This window comes from Leptinotarsa decemlineata, unplaced genomic scaffold, assembly GCF_025532065.1.
Source record: "Leptinotarsa decemlineata unplaced genomic scaffold, Ldec_3_MD MMD2_tig00026282_RagTag_RagTag, whole genome shotgun sequence".
NCBI lineage: Eukaryota > Metazoa > Arthropoda > Insecta > Coleoptera > Chrysomelidae > Leptinotarsa > Leptinotarsa decemlineata.
The window spans coordinates 13,563,695-13,577,308 of NW_027412668.1; the positions used below are offsets into that span (position 1 = coordinate 13,563,695).

At 33.7% G+C, this 13,614-nt stretch overlaps 2 protein-coding genes across 2 annotated transcripts in view; one reads left to right on the top strand and one right to left on the bottom strand.

Annotated features, from left to right (window-relative positions):
* The window catches only part of LOC111507545 (uncharacterized), a 490,644-nt gene that overhangs the window by 248,436 nt on the left and 228,594 nt on the right, over positions 1-13,614 (top strand). The gene's annotated exons all lie outside the window — the stretch shown is intronic.
* LOC111508764 (uncharacterized) lies at positions 7,697-9,758 on the bottom strand. Its single transcript, XM_023164370.2, has 2 exons — positions 9,605-9,758; positions 7,697-9,542 (listed from the first exon to the last, which is right to left on the bottom strand). Exon 2 carries the CDS (start codon positions 9,240-9,242, stop codon positions 8,052-8,054), a length of 1,191 nt encoding a protein of 396 aa, XP_023020138.2. The 5' UTR covers positions 9,243-9,542; positions 9,605-9,758; the 3' UTR covers positions 7,697-8,051.

Here is a 13,614-nt window from a genome sequence, read left to right on the forward strand (position 1 = left end):
GCGTTTATATTAACTTCGAATAAGAAAACCTTTTATGATGATCTGAAACATATCTACAACAAAAATATATTATATATGTGTTTTGATGAGCAGAAAAAGGAATGATAGTTTTAATAACAATCGAAACGAATATTATAACTGTAATGAAAATTATTGGGGCAATAAATGTTCGAATTGGAATCCTTCCAGTTCGAGACAAATAATGGGCCAATAAGATGGCCTGCAAGATCACCAGATCTTACTATTTTGGACTATTTTCCATTGGAGACATTGAAAAATAGGATTTACGATGGCAGAGAGATAGAAAATGTGGAAGACTCGAGATTGAGGATTTTGAATGATTTCGCAACAATGCAGCAAATATTAAGGGCAATAAATAATATGAAAAATCGTGTTCAGAAATGTCTAAAATTGGAAGGAGTCCAATTCGAACATTTATTGTGCCAATAATTTTTTTGTATATAAATTACTTCATTTAAATTTTCATTACAATCTTTGTTTTGGATGTTATTATTGCTATCATGTTTTTTTCTGCTTATTAAAACACATATAATATATTTCTGATGTAGATATGTTTAAAAAAATCATAAAAGGTTTTTTTATTCGAAGTTTATTGTAGAAAATACTCAGAGCAATAGAAAAAATATGAAAAGGTACCTGAAAATGAAAAAAACTCTAGAAAAACTCGGTACATAGGGAGACGTAGAAGTTGCTATTGTGTTTTTATTTAACTTGGTCAACCAATATCCAGGGCCGCAATTTAAAAGGAAATAATTTACACAACTATAATCAAATATTGCCGAAACATCGCGAAATATAAAATTAAATTGAATTTCTTAGTATGAAGTGAACATCGACGATACAAAAACTACAACAAAAAATACATGTCCGTGTTTAAAAATTCAAAGAAGGGGGTGGCTCAAGTCAGATGACACCCTGTATAAAAGATTCATGAACATATTCCGATAGCCTTCATCAAGTGTCAAAAGCAAAATGTGGACAGATTTTCAATATGTCTGCGAATAAAGAAGATATAGACAAAAAAATAATTTGGGATTTTTTGGTTTTACCTGTATATCTTCAGAACCAAAAGAGTTATATTCGATTTTTTCAGATCATTGAATAGGTTTCTAAAATACGCAACTTTGCCACAATTCAACCGACACTGTATCTCTTAACATTTACGAGATCCCCATGTACAGAAACGAATTTGAATAGCCCTGTACAATAGGTTTTATAGAATTGTTGTATCTCTTTCAATTTTATCACTCTATTAATGTATGTACTGAATGAGAAAAAGTGATCGGATGTGCATGATCGAGATTAAATGGAATGCGCACATGAAGGAACTGACATAAAAAATCAAATATACTTAATTGCTATATAAGTTCAAATTCCTTAAAAAGATCCTTCACCTCAAACATCTGGAAATAATTTATCATGCCCTGGTCCAAACACATGTGCCCTATGGCATAATCGCTTGGGGACGAGTCACCAATAATCACCTCAAAAACTTAGCAACGGTACAGAAATAGATGAAGAAAATCATGATGGATAAATCTTATATCTACAAAAGCGATGATCTGTATAAACAAGCAAAAATAATGGACATTCGACAAGTGTGGTGCCTCTGCACCACCGAAGGAACATATATAGCAAGCTTGAAAGTGCTTATCATAAATATAACACTAGGTCTAGATTAATTTCTATTGACATTCCTAGAATGTTGAAGTTTCAATATCTGGCTCCCAAGTCATATAGTGTTATTCCTTTCAATTTCAAACTAATTAATTCTTTGTCGCTCTTTGAATCCAAAATAAGAACTTGGATTGTCAACACACCAAGAAAAAAGCTACATCAACTAATTGTAATCAAGAATTACTAACCAAAAATATCAAAATATATTGAGAAATCTTTAGTTTTTGTTTCTAAAACATCTATTTATAAACTGTATCCAATGTTACTATTCAATACTAAATGTAAATGAACGCCATCTTCAAAGTATAATTTTATTGTACTCCTTTATAATTATTTTTTAACTGTGATCGCTTATATGTGAATTTTCTTTATTTTACTTTTAATCTATTTGGTGTAAACTATTTTTTTTGTTAATTGTGATTTCAAATCTTGGTTGTTTGTCTATTTTCAAATCAATAACCAATACTCACGTGCAGGCTTTGATTGGTCTTTATTTATTTACCACACTGGTTGGTACGATTAAACTATAATCAACTATATATTACTCTGTATTTTACATGAATAATACTGAATATTTCAACAATATATTTCTGTACTTTTTTCTTGGTAAATAAATATGATTGTTATTATTATTATTATAGTTGTTTCGGATGGTTTTTTCTCCTGGGCCACATTCTTTAATAAAATAAAATAAAAATAAAACGGCGCGTATGTTGTCTACTTTGTCATCAGAAGAGGCAGGTACCTCGACTGTAGTGAACAGAAGCTCCAGCCATACAAAAGAAGAAATTGTTTCCAGTGGCGGAAGTAATTTTCAGGGAACATTTCAAAATTGTACATTTATTATTTGTAATGACGTGAATAAATAAAATATGGTTCAGTTTTCATTTCTATTTATTTTTACTTGTGAAAGGTAGAGGGAATTATAAAATCTATAATGTCCCAAGGGAGTTATGACCCTCTTTATTGATAGCGTAACTATGACGATATAAGCTTATAATATCCCGGTCAGAAATAAAATAAATTTTGATCAAAATTATACGACGACGCCTATGTTATAATTAGGGATATTTTTGCTGGTATCTTTTTGGCAACACTGTTTTTGACAGATCACGCGTGAATCGTCTCTTGTGTCATTGTCAAACTTGTTCAGTTTGGTCTATAATTCAACCATGAATCGACTTACGAATGAACAGCGCTTGCAAATTATCAAATTTTATTATCAAAAATCATGTTTGGTGAATAAAGTGCATCGTGCACTTCTTCCAATTTATGGGAAGTTTCGTCGGCCTACTGAGGGAGCTATTTGGAAGCTTGTGACTGAATTTCGAACCCAGTATACATTATTGACTATTAAACCACCAACACGCATACGTACAGTGAGGACCGAAGAAAATATTGCGGCTGTATCCGCCAGTGTTCGTGATGACCGTGAAATGTCGATTCACCGCCGTTCGCAGCAATTGGGCCTCTGTTACTCCACTACGTGGAAAATTTTGCGAAGGATTTGGATGTAAAACCTCATAAGATACAGCTGGTGCAAGAATTGAAGCCACACGACTTCCCACAACGTCTAAAATTTGGTGAATGGGCGCTGGAGGAAGATCCACATTATCGAGAAATTTTGTTCAGCTCTCTGGCTCATTTCTGATTGAATGGATACGTTAACAAGCAAAATAACTGCATCTGGAGTGAAGACCAGCCACAAGCATTGCAAAAGCTGCCGATGCATCCCGAAAAAGTCACTGTTCAGTATGGATTATGGGTCGGTGGCATCATCGGGTCGTACTTGAATGGCGAGCGCTACCGTGAGATGATTGACGACTTTTTGTTGGCCAAAATGGAAGAATTGGGCATGCCTGACATGTGGTTTCAACAAGACGGTGCCACATGCCACACGGCACGCGAAACAATGGCCCAATTAAGAGCCGCCGCGCCGTCAATTGGCCGCCTAGATCGTGTGAATTAACGCCTTTGAATTATTTCTTGTAGGGTCATGTTAAAGCTCACATCTACAGGGATGAACCAGCAATGACTGACGCTCCGGCAGCCAATAATGAAGCATTTATACGTGAAATACCAGTCGATATGTTAGAGAGAGTGTTCCAAAATTGGACCATACGGCCATTTAAAGCGAAGCTGCGGACAACATTTGCATGAAATCATCCTCAAACATTGAATTATATGGATTATTCTATCGATTTCAATAAAGATGTCATTTATTTGAAATGTTTAGTGTTGTTTTGAAAATTAAACCCTATACCTCTTAAAAAATCACCCTTTACAAAGAAACTGTCGACGTTCGGTAACTATTTAGTTTTTATGCCATTAGAATTGACAGCGTTTGTACTACAGTGAAGATCTTGAACTATAAATATTAATAATAAATGTTTCAATATAAATTCCACCACCTGTTCTGTTTTTAATCTGTTTTTTTCGTTAATCAGCCATCATTAGAAAATTAATCAATTGATTGATTTTTTGATGTTCCTGTTAAAAACAAATAAGAAAGACATTCGTGCGTTACTCGCTATGAGCTGATTTTGAAATAAACTTTCTTTATGACATTTATTCTTCAAGATAGTGTTTTAGTGTATTAATTTGCATAAGAATAAAATTAAAATTCAATTTCAATCTACCAAGAGAGTAGATCCCACATTAACTGACCCTTGATATAGACCAAATATACGCGGGCTCAATAGACAGATAAATGCACACTCTAATTATTACATAAATAAAAAAATATAATTAACTTACTGATGACTTGATAGTGTGTTGTAGTGAGATTTTGCTTTCTTTGCAGGAGACTGCTCACTTCCACTTCCTAATAATCACTGTCAGATATTTTTATTTTTAATAATTTTTTGAAATTATTTATTCAGTAAAACACAGGTTATGTACACTGTGGTACACACTACTATGTATACTATAGGTATCTGGGCTCAGTGTGGTGACAGAGACAGCGCAACGCCGAACCACTGGGAAGATAATCGCACAGTCGCTTGCGCATGGTGACCCGTCGCCACGCTAGCCAGCGTGTGGCTGGCATAGCAATCTGTGATGGGTTCGTAACTTTTTTGTCTTTGAAGTACTGTTTATGAAGCCTAAGCAACAAGTTCTTTCTCGGGAATTTTAGGTCTACGCTATCAAAAATTAAGGTTGAGCTGTAATTCGATTTGGAATAGCAACTTTTTGAATGCACTTTTGCAATATCACGCAATGAGGAAATAGAAAAATTCATATTTCTAAACACTCCATTGTGGGATTTTTGCCAAACAGGCTCACAAAAACGCATCACGTGTTTTGCTATACAATAGCCACTTAATTCGTTCACGAAGAAGATATACATAGTTGTTTTTTTATTTTGTTACTATCAGATGAAAATATTGAGCAGAAATTGATCTGATTGTGAGGAAAAATTTATTGAATGGACAAATTAAAATACACCAAAAATGTTTTTCATGAATACGAAATAGCGGTAATAATAGTAATTTTTCAAATAAAACCTCAATATCAATATTGACTATTGAATAATCAATCAATGCGTCTCTGAGAAATTAACAAAAGTGTTATTGAAACCATTGTTCTCTGAAACTATTCAAATGTTACTGTAGTTTCCTTCCTAACACTAAACCGTTATTTCAACCTCTTGAAGATGATCACTTGGTGATCGAAACACGTGTCGAAGTGTTGAAATAACGGTTTTGTGTTGGAAAAGAAACTCCAGTAAAAAAAGGTTCCAAACAGTGCATCACAAGTTCAAAAATATTTGTTTACTAACAACTGAATTACCAGAACAGAATTAGAATATTACATTCAATAGTGTTCTGTAATTAGAAAACGAATCTTTCGAAATATTTTTATATTTCATATTCATATTTCAAATAGTTAAAAAAAGGTGGGAATCAAATTATTCTGATTTTTTCTACGGATCTATTCCAAAATATTTCAACATTAGATTCAGCAGTGAGACAAAATTAAGGTCTTTAGCTTAAAAGGTTTCACGGTTTCTATATTTCATATCTTGAACATATATTTTTTGAAAAAAATACTGAATTCAGATCAGCACATTCGAGATCATCGTAATCCATTTCTTGTCCCAATTTCACCTCTTTATTGAACCAATGAATACTGGTGGTGGAGTTCTGGGTTTGGGAATATTTTTTCATATTTCGGATACTTGCAGATATTATTTCGCAGAAATAATATTTTTTATATCATTAATTTGTTAATAACTTTTGTATTTCTTCACATCGAATTTTCAAAACAGTGATACCCTGATCATATGATCATAATAGGCCTTTTCATCACAATTTTTTGTGCGCATGCGTCAGTATCAGCCATCTTTTTCGTACTGTTTTTTGTAAACAACAATGTTGAAGAGCCCGCAACTCGTGTTTTAAAAATTATAATATAAATTGAAGTGTATCAATTGTAAAAAAAGTGAGAAAAAATAAAGTAGTAAGTAAAAATAATCAGAAAAAAAATTTTATACTCCATTATTATGAAAAGGGACAACAAAACGTTGTTGTTATGGAGTATGTAAAAGTAAAAGTGATACACGATACAAATCATTCAAAACTATCTATCTTATGAATTTTCCAAATCATTGTCTTAAATATCGCAAAAAAAATAATCAAATCATCAAGAAAATTACATATTAATGCCTGTGCAAAATGTGCCAAATGTGAATTATAGGTGAAAAAATTTGGCAGGAGTGACCGAGAATTTAAATCTATCCATGATGTTACCAAGGATACTTATATTTGCTCACTACCTACATTTCATTGGAGAAAGTGATCCAACTGAACAAAACCCTGATCCTTCAAGCTATCAGGAATTTCAACATACGTACAATATTCCTTATTGCATTTTTGACTGTAAATTTCATATATATTATGTTGAATTAAATATTTCCCTCTGATAAAAATTACTAAACATATTCAAACCAATATTCACATATTTGTCTAAACAATAATGTCATATGTACAGCCTCAAAATATTAATGGCTTGCTTTATTTATTAGTTCCATAAGTAATACTTTTGTCAACTGAAATATATTTTCAATTACACCAAATAAATTGACATTATTAATAAGAATAAAGCTGCAAATACTATTTTTTTCAAATGTTTTTAGATAGTAAACAAATGCTGATACCTAACATCTCAATCAGTCAACTTTTTTTCTTTTTTGCGGACGCACATGACGTTTTAACAACCTTTTGAATTGTTCACAATTATGAGCCTCAACTGAATTATTAACAAGTGAAGCATCATCAATGGTTTTTTACAATAATTCATTTGTTTGTAGAGATAATATTCCTTGCCCAGCCATTGTAGAATAAAACAGTACGAATGTTTTGAATTACCGCCATTTCAATATGACAGCTACGCTTGCGCTCGTCTTATGATGAAAAGGCCTATTTCAAATGGTAGGAATCACACGCTGAAAGGTAACACCTCGTTGATCCTTTGCTCGCACAAGTCGGGTCGAGTGGTGACAGCTGTTTGAAGGAAAAACAAATACAACAGATTTTTTTAATGGACAGAAAATCGTTGAGAGGATATTTGATGATTTCTATCTTTAACTAATTACTATTCATGTATACTTGTTGATTTATCGACTGAAAAAGTAGCAGAAAATAGTTATAATAATGAAAAAAAAAATATAATTTCGTTTTTTGAAATGAGGTTTCTCAAAGTTTTTTGTTGAATGTTAGAGAATAGAAGGATAGCATTTGTAAATAACGCTAGAGAATGAAAAGCTGAAAGTAGTCCCTCTAGGCAGTTAAAAAATACATGTGAATGAGAAACTGTCATCTGTGGGAATCTACAAAAAAACTTCAATATTTTGTTATACTTCAACTTCCATTTTAGTGTGGACGTTTCTTCCACAAAAATAATACAGCTTTTCGAATGATATATACCGGATATATACCGGAGAAAACTATCATACGTACTTACAGTTTTCCATTCGCAAGAAATTTTTTGACGCAAAAATATAAAAATATTTTATTCAGTCGTTATTTTTATCTCAATGAGATTCATCTGAAATATATTAACCACTATTATAAATTATTAGTTATGAATAAGAAAATAAATAATATCGTGTTGAATTGTAAAATTTAGTTGGTACGGAGTGGATTATACAGAGTCTATTAGTCTTTACCAACATCACGTGATATATATTTCCAACTGCCAGCAGTGTATGGAGGAGAACTTGAAAGAAGGTTCCATGTGAGCTATACATTCGTTCAAAATAACGCTTCAAATATGAACTTCACCTTTTTTAACTTGCCTTTCACATGGATTTCAAATGATTTCTGAACTTCACTTATACTTAACCAACACAACTATTTATTGATGGAACTCAAATGTTTATTTCCAATAGATTTCACTTGTTCAGTGAGTATTTCAAATAGAGTTTCTTCATTTCTTGTTGCTTTGATTTCTAAATCCTTTATACATATGTCAACTTCTCTAAGCAGCTCCTTCCTTCCATTTCCTGGTTCAAACTTATTATAAACATTGTTGATATCCAAGTAGAAGTTGGATAATATCGTACAAAGTTGGATAAACTTTGAATCCCTCTTCAAACCTCTGAAATTTTGAATATCGTCTTTCACTTCTTTCAGTTTGGATTTCAAAGCACAAAGTTTTTGCTTATCGTATGATTTAGTCACTTTCTCTTCTAGCACCTTCAGTTTACTTTGATATTCTGCCAAAAGAACATTTGCTTCGTCCAAAGTGTTTTTTAAGTCATCAATTTCATCCAAGTCAACAACTGAATTGTCTTTAAAAATTTCATCAATACTTTTACAGCTCCGTTGGAGTTTTTTGAATACTTTCTCCTGTCGAGTGAAATCTCTTGATGAGGGTAGTGGGCCCCGAATAGGTTCAGATGAGTCACTAGAGTATGGCTGGATATTTGATTTTTTTTGCTTCTGTCTGAATACTTCCTTTCCAACAGGTGTTTCCTGATTGTCAATATGAACAACACCTGAGCGAATGTTTTGTTCTTCCACAATATCTCTTACTTTAGTGGATACTTTTGATATTGCACTATCCATTTTCAGTTTTGTTGCCTCCACGTTACTTTTGAAGGGACCAGGAGTTGTTAGAATCAGGTCCGGAGGCACTGCTTCTGTTCTTTCAATCGCGACTGTTTTTCCTTCACTTGAGTTTGATTGTATGGAGGCATTCATGAATTTCAACTGAGATTCACTCGAATCGTTTTCTTTTTCAATAACAATCGGGTTTTTCTGTTCCATATCATTACGTTTTGAATAAACATCTTCTTCCAATTCATCATATCCACCAGAAGCTATCACATCTGTGTTTACAACGCAATTGAATTTGTTTATGAATTTTTTCGTACTAGAAGGTTTATTCCTAGCCATTTCTCTCCCGGTTTGTACTTCTGTTGATTCTGTTTTCGATACTTTGTTTTGACGAGTATCTTCTTCAACTGCATGTTTGAAAGGAGTCTTCATTTCGTTTACGCCAAAACCAATAACATTCGATACTTCACGCCCTTCTTCCATCGTGTGCTTTCCTCCGGGAGATTACTCTGGTCGACCATGGACACACCAAGCCTACTCATTCTCTTCAGCTCCATATTTTTAAGTTTCTCTTCAACTTCATTTTGAGTTATTTTCATGTTGGTTTGTTGATAAGGTCTTCGAGAAACTTTTGGAGATGATATTTTACCTGGTTCATCACTTCTGAATTTTGTTAGATTCAACAAGTTGGTTTTGAGCTGCCCTTTAGACATTTTAGCTTTGGTTTGTTTATTTTCTGTGTTATCTTCAGTTTCTTAATACACTGTAATGTTGGTTGCCTATCTGCAATGGAATGAGATGAGTATTTGAAAAGAAAACTTGAAATATTTCATGTAATAACTTACAATTATTGGCAGAAAACTGAGAGGTCTAGTAAAACTTGTCACAGCTGACAAATTCTTATTCATTTTATGTGGATTGCATTCACTCAAATCACGTACCTATAGAAAATGACGTGAATACTTTGTGTGTTCGCTAACTGAATAAAAACATAGGAATGTTGAAACATACGATCTTATCAGGCTTCATGATTTACTACTGTAGATTAGATAAATTTGTAAAAACAATGATCAAGGTGACACGTTTTCATACACTTCCACGTATTCGTCTGTATCCTGGGTTGCATACTTCTCGATAATCACATCCAACTTGCTTGTGAACAATTTCTGTACTTCCTCGATTTTTGTTACACACAATTTAGCTTCTTTGTAGTCCTGTTCATCGATGAACGTTCTCTCAGAAATGTCTTTCAATCTTCCGAACCATTTTGGAATATTTTTAAGTAACAATTCTTCTTTATTTCTGGGCGCTGGTATGGGAATTCTTGAGGATTCGTTGGAAAATGGACGTTCATTTTGATATTCGTTACTCGTTTCCTCCAAGTTTGAGTACTCCGATTCTGTAACATATATTTCTTCATATCTGTTTGAACTATTTCCTATTCTGCTGATACCTACTGACCTCGTTTGAGGTGGTAACCCATAATCAATAATTTCCAGTTCTTTTCGAAAATTGTACAACAATCTCTCACTTTGTAAAACGACTTTTTTGGATAGGTTGTCATTTCTCTGGAAATGTTCTACTTCTCGTATCAACGCCTTCAGTTCTTGTCGTTTCTCTTCAAGGAAGTGTGAATCTTCACTACGAACTCCATTGTGAATATCCTCTCTCAGAAATATAAAGTATATGCCTTTCCGGATCAAATAGCTTTTATTACTCACTGGATCCATTTTTTTTGAGCCGGCTGATCCCATGGAACCATAAATTTACTGCTACTGTTTGCAAAAGATTTTGAGCTCCAAATTGTGCTAGATTATAACTGTGATTGATCTGAAGAAATCGAATTTACTTTCATTATCACTCATTTCACTATCAACTCAAATTTTGAATATGATAAGCTGGAAGAGTACTTACTTTGATATCGTGTTATGAACGTCATTTCCAATTTTAAATCCCCAGTAATATCGCACAATTTATTTTATATATCAGTATCATATAAGTAATCATAATATCAGTGACATCTGAGATTTATAATTCAATTTGTAAAAAAGTTAATTGGTATATCAATTCCAGATGTAGGTATCATTCTCCGTCGATGTAAATCCCCGGTTTAAATCGAGATCAACAAAAAAAATATTTCTTTTTCAACAGAAATGATATAGTTAAATCTTTGATTTCAAGATAATAAGAAATTCTGTTGGAAACATCATATGTTCCAAATTTTACAGTGCACTAAGTACTCAATACGGATAAAAAATCAACATAAGTACCACTTTCTCAAATAAAACTTTTTACTGAACTAATTTTCGAGCACTGAAGTTATCAACATTTTCTTGAATAAGACGTTTGAATATGTAGAAGAACCAACATCAAATATGTTTCTACACAGCATGATATCGAAGATCAATTTGAACAAAAACTTTATGTGGAGAACAAGCACTCTTCCCAAACACCAGAACTGTAAAACTCTTCTCGACGCGCGTTTCAACAAAAAGGTTAGCTTCTTCAAGAGATACAATAGACTACCACCAGTCTTCTTCACTTCCTGAAGACGCCAGCATGTTTTGTGAAACGCACTCCAAGAATAGGGTTTCAGTTATGATGTTTGAAAACAGTGCTCGTTCTGGAATTATTCTGTATTCACTCCATCGACCGCTGTGTGAGTTTCCACTTTTGAGGGTTGTCGTTCGTCAGGGGGCGACAACTGGTTAACGGAAAAACAGATTTCAAAACAGATTTCGAACAGATCATAAACTTTATGAGTTAAACAGTGGACGATGAACAGTTAGTTCGAAAACATGTTAAGCAAAAACAACAGCATGCTGAAAACCAAACAGAGGATGGGAACTGAAATATACTGTGCGGGCAAAATTTGACATTGTAGCCACCTTCAAGGGAAAATGTATGAGGGAATATTATTATGGGGTGGAAAAAATATGTTCAGGAGTGAATTGTTTTTGCAAAAAAATTGGCTTTTTACTTCTCCATCATTGCACAAAAAAAGTGAGATACTTACAAAAAAAAACAAAGGGAGTAATTGACTTCAATGAAAACTCTTCATAAATCTACACTTCCTTGTAGACCATGCACAGCTGTTTCATTATAATACAAACTGGAATCCAAACATCTACTTTCAAACACATGAACATTGAAAAACACTGAAGTTACATTTTTTCTTATTCAGTGTGTACACTAAATATTCGTTATGGGATTAGAACAAATATCATTCGCAGCAACGCTACACAACGTAATATACAGGGCGTTCCAACAAAAACTTGACCTCCCTGTAAGTCAGAAACGGACATGTACCTAATCGAAGATTTCAAAGAACACGTCAATTTTTATTTCTAGGGGGACAAATTCAGATATGAAACCCATACCCGAAACTTCACTCCCCTGCGGTCAGCAACTATCTCCCTATCTTTATGAACGTCACGGGAGGTTGAATGATGCATTATTCGAAAGGTCTTTCGACCCTCTATCAACTCTGTAATTTTTTTCGAAATTGGTTCATTCGTTATTGAGAAATTGAATGATGAACATTTTATTTAAGAAAAAACAGAATATTCGCTGTCGTTCATTTCAATGAGAAAATCAACAACAAATAATATCAGTGGAAACAGAATCGAAGAATGAATTGTTCAAAATGACCTCCACCTAGTTGCATGCACTAGTACAGTCAACTCTCGAAAGCGTTCCGTCATTATTCAAGATGTCCGGAGTCAGCAATCGGCATTCCCAAACAATTCTCTTTCCCAGGTCTGTCAAATTTGTAGGCTTAGTGAAGTACACTTTCGACTTCAGGTGTCCCCTCAGAAAGAAGTCCATCGGTGTGAGATCAGGTGACACAGCTGGCCACTCCACTAGACCCCTTCTGCCGATCCAACGCAATGAAAAAGGTTTGTCCAAAAATTGTCTCACCTGAACATCAAAATGTGGGGGTGCACCATCCTGCTGGGATGATATTTCGTTTTCTACTGAATTGTCATCATTTTGTAGAATTTGTGTAATCATAGGAGCTACACAGTTTTGTAATAGATTTAAGTATGTGTCTTCATTAAGATTACCTTAAATGAAGGATGGATGAATGATTACCAAGAATCTTGGAGGAGACATTCAATTTTTGTGGAGTGTTCATCACCAAATGAGGATTCACAACGCTCCAATAACAACAATTTTGTCTTTACCATTCAACATAAAAGAACTTTCGTCTGAAAAACATGTATTGTATAAAAGGTTTGGGTTATTGGTCAGTTTCTCGCTGAACACCTCACAAAACTGAAGTCAACGATCAGGATCATCTTCGTTTAATTCCTGAACTAGCCTTATTTTGAAAGGATGGAATGAGTAGGCTTTTAAAATCTCAAAAACATGAGTAGCTGATACCAGACGCTCTAACTACTGCAACTTTAACTCAGTCATTTCTGACAGGACGAGATACTTCATGTTTTCTGTTGTGAACAGAACCTGAAGTTCTAAACTTATCCATTAACTGTTCAAAATTCAATTTCGCAATAACGAATAAACCAATTTCGAAAATAATTACAAAAGTTATAAAGGGACGAAAGACCTTTCAAATGATGTATCACTCGACCTCCATACCATTGAAAAAATAGGGAGGGGGGTAAATGCTGACCGCAGGGGGGTTAAGTTTCGGGTATGATTTTCACATCAGAATTAGTTCCCTAGAAATGAAAATTGACGTGTTTTTTGAAATTTTCGATTACACGTCCGTTTCTGACTTACAGGGGGGTCAAGTTTTAGCTGAAGCGACCTGTATAAAGAACTACTGATGTATAATTTCACTCACATGGAAGAGTTTCAATTTCCAGGTGGACCTTTCAGAGTTTAGACT